This window comes from Myotis davidii, unplaced genomic scaffold, assembly GCF_000327345.1.
Source record: "Myotis davidii unplaced genomic scaffold, ASM32734v1 scaffold73, whole genome shotgun sequence".
In the NCBI taxonomy this organism is placed as follows: domain Eukaryota; kingdom Metazoa; phylum Chordata; class Mammalia; order Chiroptera; family Vespertilionidae; genus Myotis; species Myotis davidii.
Window position 1 is genome coordinate 4,366,697 of NW_006286675.1, and position 5,614 is coordinate 4,372,310.

General features: G+C 39.8%; 1 protein-coding gene across 2 annotated transcripts in view; it reads right to left on the reverse strand.

Moving 5' to 3' along the window:
- Window positions 1-5,614, reverse strand: part of TAMM41 (TAM41 mitochondrial translocator assembly and maintenance homolog) — a 47,969-nt gene that overhangs the window by 14,788 nt on the left and 27,567 nt on the right. For both annotated transcript variants that reach the window (XM_006758280.2, XM_015560378.1), the window contains exon 5: window positions 2,004-2,149. In XM_006758280.2, coding sequence (XP_006758343.1) covers window positions 2,004-2,149 — 146 coding nt within the window. The remainder of the gene's footprint in view (window positions 1-2,003; window positions 2,150-5,614) is intronic.

A 5,614-nucleotide genomic window follows, 5' to 3' on the forward strand; every position in this document is an offset into this window, starting at 1 on the left:
AAGAAAAACAAGAAACAGAGAAAATTCCTGATGAGTTTATAACGGGAGAAGTTTTACAGAATTGCACGAGTATGAGGATGAACCAGCGATAGGTATAAAGAAAACACAGCAAGTGAAAAAAAATGAGACAATTATTGCCTGGCCAATATGGCTTAGTGCTTGAGCCTTGACCCATGAACCAGGATGTCAAGGTAGGATTCCTGACCAGGGCACATTGCCGGGCTGGGGGCTCCATCCCCAGTAGGGGTCGTGCAAGAGGCAGCTGATCAATGATTCTCTCTCATCATTGATGTTTCTCTCCCTCTCCCTCTCCCTTCTTCTCTCTGAAATAAAAACATATATAAATATTTAAAGAAAATGAGACAATTATTAATTCCAAGAAAAACGAAGTTGTACATGAAAGGAAACTTCATAGTAGTGTATCTCAGCAGTAAGTTGTACAATAACGTAAATACTGAATATTAACCTAACCAAAAATCATAAAATAGTTCTATGTGGAGCACAAGGGAGAAACGTGGGAAAGAAAGTGTGTGCGTGTGTGTGTGTTGATGAGGGTGGCATAACAGCAAAACACCTTATCTTTCACAGATGATGACAAAAATAAAGTATAAAATTTTTTAAATCAAGAAAAGGCAGTCAAAGCATTATTTAGAAATACAGAGGTAAACATCAGAAGAATCAGCTAATGAGATAAAAGCACCTGCCTCCAGAAGTGGCAATGAGATGTAGGAAGACGTATAGCAGGGAACTCCAACTTTTCATTATTAATATCAAGGTACCATATATATGCCTTAGTTCGAGAAAAGTTAAAAAAAAAACAACCCTCAATTTGAAGCAAACATGCAAATTCTGCTCAGTGGAGTGGTGGGTAGTCTGGGCATTTCATGAAACTCTCTATTGTTTTCTTGTGTTTAAAATAATCCTTTTTAAAAAAATCAAATTCCCCTTCTGTTATAAAAAATTCCACTAATTTTTTATCCAACACTAGAGGCCTGGTGCACGAAATTCATGCATGGGTAGGGTCCCTATGACTGGCCAGCGATCAGGGCAGATCGGGGCCTTTGAGCTGGCAGCCAGGGCCCCCATTCCTGGGCTGTTAACTGGGGCCTTCCTTCATCCCACACCGCCCCTTGGTGGTCAGTGCACGTCATAGCAAGCAATTGAACTCCTGGTCTCCCGGTTGAACTCCCGAGGGGACAAGTTGCATATTAGGCTTTTATATATATAGATGAGCTGCCCCTATTATTTGGAAGACGAGCATAAAAAAGTAAAATAGAGTGTTCTTTATGCTAAATTTTTTTTAAAACTGAGGTTTCTATAATTTAAAAAATCTTAAATCCAAATTATTTTTTCCCAAAGAAAAAGTTTTTTAATATTTATTTTCAAATACTTAATAAATATTATTTTAAAAATAACTTGAAATAAGTTTCATTTAATATATTAGCAGGAGAGTTCCAAGACATAATTAATATAACAAATGGGGGATAAAAAGAAGCTTAGAATAATATGCGTGAGTCCATTTATGTAAAACAAAACACTCAAAAAAGACCAAATCCCATCATGTATGTGTATAGGTACAAACAGGTACAAAAATGCATGCAAACACATCTGGAAGAATAAATACCAAACTGTCAGGAAGGTACCTCTGTGGAGGCAAATGGGATTGGGGACAGAAAGAAGGTAATCTGAGAGTTTATTCTTACTTGTTTTTTACTGATAATTAATATGCATAGTAAGAATTTCAAATGGCAAGAGAGATACATATGGTGAAGAGAAGCCACTCACCACATTAACCCTGGCTCCCTTCTCCAAAGGTGGCCTCTTATTGTCAGTCTCTTTTGTTACCTTTTTCAGCATTATTCCAAATATACAGAAGAACATGTTTATACATAAAACTTACTTTTAAAAATAAGTTTTTACACTAGTTATACTGTTCTAACCCTTACTTTCTCCCTTAAATAGATCTTTGCTTAGGAATGGTAGAAGTTATTTTCCACAGTTACCTCCAGTCTGCCTTGCTGGATTTTATACACCACTTGTGGATTATCCTGTAGTATGTGGCCATACAGCTCACGAAAGTGGGCTATGTTGGGCTTTACAATATCCATCACTTTTGCCTTATTCTCTCCAACCACCATCCGAAGGTCGCCTGGTTAAAACAAATGAAAAAACAAATGTCCCACTGATGATCCACATCCTGACCTATGAGCTACAGCCCCACTTTGATCTTGCACTAGTTCAAAATGGCAGCATCCCTCATTCACATTCCTTCTTCCTCCTTAAAACCATGAACACATTGCCCAAGGAATGCAGGCACTTGTTTGGGGAAAAAGAAAGCCTTTCAAATCATAAAGTCCTTTATGATAGTTAAAATATAGTTACTTAAGTGCAAAAGGTAATCATCATGGAGAAGCTAATTTGTTTTTGTTTTTCCAATGCAGAAGCTTCTGTACTTACAAACTTCCACCTTGTGAACAAAATTCTGCCTGTGACTAAGCACGGTTGAGGTTGTGTGTAGTATCACCTCAGATGTCTTTGATACTGCCCACTCGGTTTGGGCCTATTTGTTGTGCTTGCATGAGGGCTTTTAAGGTGCTTTATGAATATATACACCTTATTATATTTGTTAAGGGCAAGAGCAGTGAGTGTTAAAAGTCCTACTACCTTGTTTACATTTAAGATGAACCTGAAAGCAAATATAATTTTTAAAAAAATTACTTTAAAAATTATTATTTTGTTAATTCTCACCTGAGGATATTTTTTCCATTGATTTCTAGAAAGAGTGGAGGGGCTTGGGGGGAGAGAGAGAGAAGAGAGAGAGGGAGAGGGAGAGGGAGAGGGGGAGAGAGAGTGAGAGAGAGAGAGAGAACATCGATGCAAGAGAGACACAGAGAGAGAGAGAGAGAGAGAAAGAAACATCAATCGGTCGCCTCCCCTATGTGCCCTGACAGTGGACCGAACCTGCAACCTACCTATGTGCCCTGACTAGGAATTGAACCTGCAACCTTTTGGGGTACAGACATCACTCCAACCAACTAAGCCATCTGACCAGGGCTAATTTTTAAATTTTAAGTAGAGAGAAAAGGGAAAAGGTACATTTGCCAGTGGAATGGATTAAGCTGCAATATAAATACTTCTGAAGGACAAAGAGCAAATTTTAAAATAAATTTAAAGTGCCCTGTCCTGCCTAAGCCATTGACAATTATTATCAGCAAGATATGGGGGGAGGGGGAGGTGATAAAATGGGAAAAGTTGAGTGAATGCCTATTGGCTAATGTTAACTCAAGGCTGGGCACACGTGAGGACCTCCCCGATGAAGCTTGGTGAAAGCAGGGCAGCTGAAACCTTTGTTGGACAGACAGAATGTTGTCTGGGGGAGTAATGAGGCAGCAAGTGCAGGCAGATACTCCGGCTGCTGAAGAATCCCTTGGGAAGAGGTGACAATTTATCATCTAAACTAGGTCACTTTTGAGGGTGAAGGGGGCACTATGATAATTCCCCTGGGACAAGTACAAGCTGGGCAAACCAGGACAAACAATAACTCTCGTCGATTGCTTTTTGGGAGTGGGGAGCAGGGAGCTGATAATCAAAATCATTATCTGCCACAACACTTTTTTCTTATTCTTCAGTATGCACTTCAGTAAGGAATAACACATGCCTGGTTTTTAAGATCAACCTATGCTACAATTTGGTGGAAAGCAGCTGGGGACTGCTCGCTCAGGAAAACATACAAGTAGCCTCTGGAACCCCACCTTTATGACATGAGGTCTGACTCTTTGTTTGCCGGGCCTGGATGGTCGGGGTGGGTGCAGGAGGCAATAGATCAATGTGTCTATTTCACATTGATGTTTCTTTTTCTCTCTCCCCTTCCTTCCTCCCTTCCACTCTCTCTAAAAAATCAATGGAAAACATATCCTTGGATAATAATCACACAGAGCAAGATGGAAAATAATCATATAAAAAAACAAGATACAAAAGTACAAGGAAACAACTAAAAAACAAGACAAAGGGACTATATAAAAATGGTTATTTTTGCTCTAATAAGATACACATTTATTGTGGGCTTTTGTGGGGGTGTGTGCTTTACAACTGCTATTTAGTTTAATTATCTCCAATTTTACAGATGAGATTGAGGTGCAAGATCCAGCCACCTTTCAGTTTCAGGATAGTGACATTTGAGATGACTGGTTTTACTCTACTTTGTAATTTTTCTCCACTGCCCTAACTTCTGTAATGTTGGCATATACTTCTAGCATTTTAAAATAAATTCACAGGATGCATAGACATGATGACTTGGCAAATGTAAGTGAGAGGAAGCTGGATTTAAATTGTCTATTTAGCTGAAACCGGTTTGGCTCAGTGGATAGAGCGTCGGCCTGCGGACTGAAGGGTCCCAGGTTTGATTTCGGTCAAGGGCATGTGCCTGGGTTGCAGGCACATCCCCAGCGGGAGATGTGCAGGAGGCAGCTGATCGATGTCTCTCTCTCTCTCACCGATGTCTGAATCTAACATGACTGGTTCTGAAGTGAAAGATTACTGCTGAGTTCTAAACATTTCTGTCATTTTTCTTTCTGTACCCTCAACCAACAAAAAATTCTTATACGTTAGATAGCAACTTTCTGAGAGAGGGACTGCATTTTACCAAAATGTAAAAGCAAACTAATCCAAATCCTCCCAAAAGAACAACTGCATGCCATGATTAAAGGACCTGAAAGATACTACGGACCCTCTGAGAATAAGGACTAGAGCTTACTCATCTCTGTCTCCCCAGCTCCTTGAGTGCTGCCTGGCACATTAAAAGCACATCAGTAAATATCTACTGAACAGAACTTCTCCTACTGCTGTGCAGCAGAACTAGCTCAGCCAGAGGGAGCAGCAAGCAAATGGACTTATTACTCATTTCTTCAGAACAAAATAAATAAAACGATGGGCACAGCATGAACCCACATCTGATCATAAGAATCAATTTTTCTAACCGCCAGAAATGTTTGCAACAAAACAGAGAAATTGAGAAAAACTGCTTTTATTTTATACCTCTGTTGATGGGCTTAACTCTTGGCTGCTCAAGCCAATCTAATAAAATGGGTAACCAAAAGGATAATTTCTCCTTGACTCTTAAATGAGGCTTGCAAACCATCTGTAGTTGGCTTGCCATCAGTGGTCAGGGTCCTTATTATGAATGTAGGGATGGGAAGGACTGTGAAATATAGTGGAAAGGCCCTGGCTTTCATGCCTGGCAATGTCCCATGGTGACTGGAGATTAAATTTTCTGAGTTAGTTTCCTTCTCTGTAAAACGGCTATAACAATCATACTGACCTCACAAGGTTGCTTTTAGATTTAAATGAGTTAATGCATTTGAGAATGCTTTGTAAATAGTAAAGCAGATATTGTTATTACACATACACACACACACACACACACACACACATCTACACTAATAAAAGAGAAACATGGTAATTGGCGTACAACCGCTACCCTTTTCATTGGCTAATCAGCGAGATATGCAAATTAACTGTCAGCCAAGATGGCAGCCGGCAGCCAGGCAGTTTGAAACTAACATGAGGCTTGCTTGCCTCAGTGACGGAGGACTCCAATGTTCCCCCTGAGCCTGCA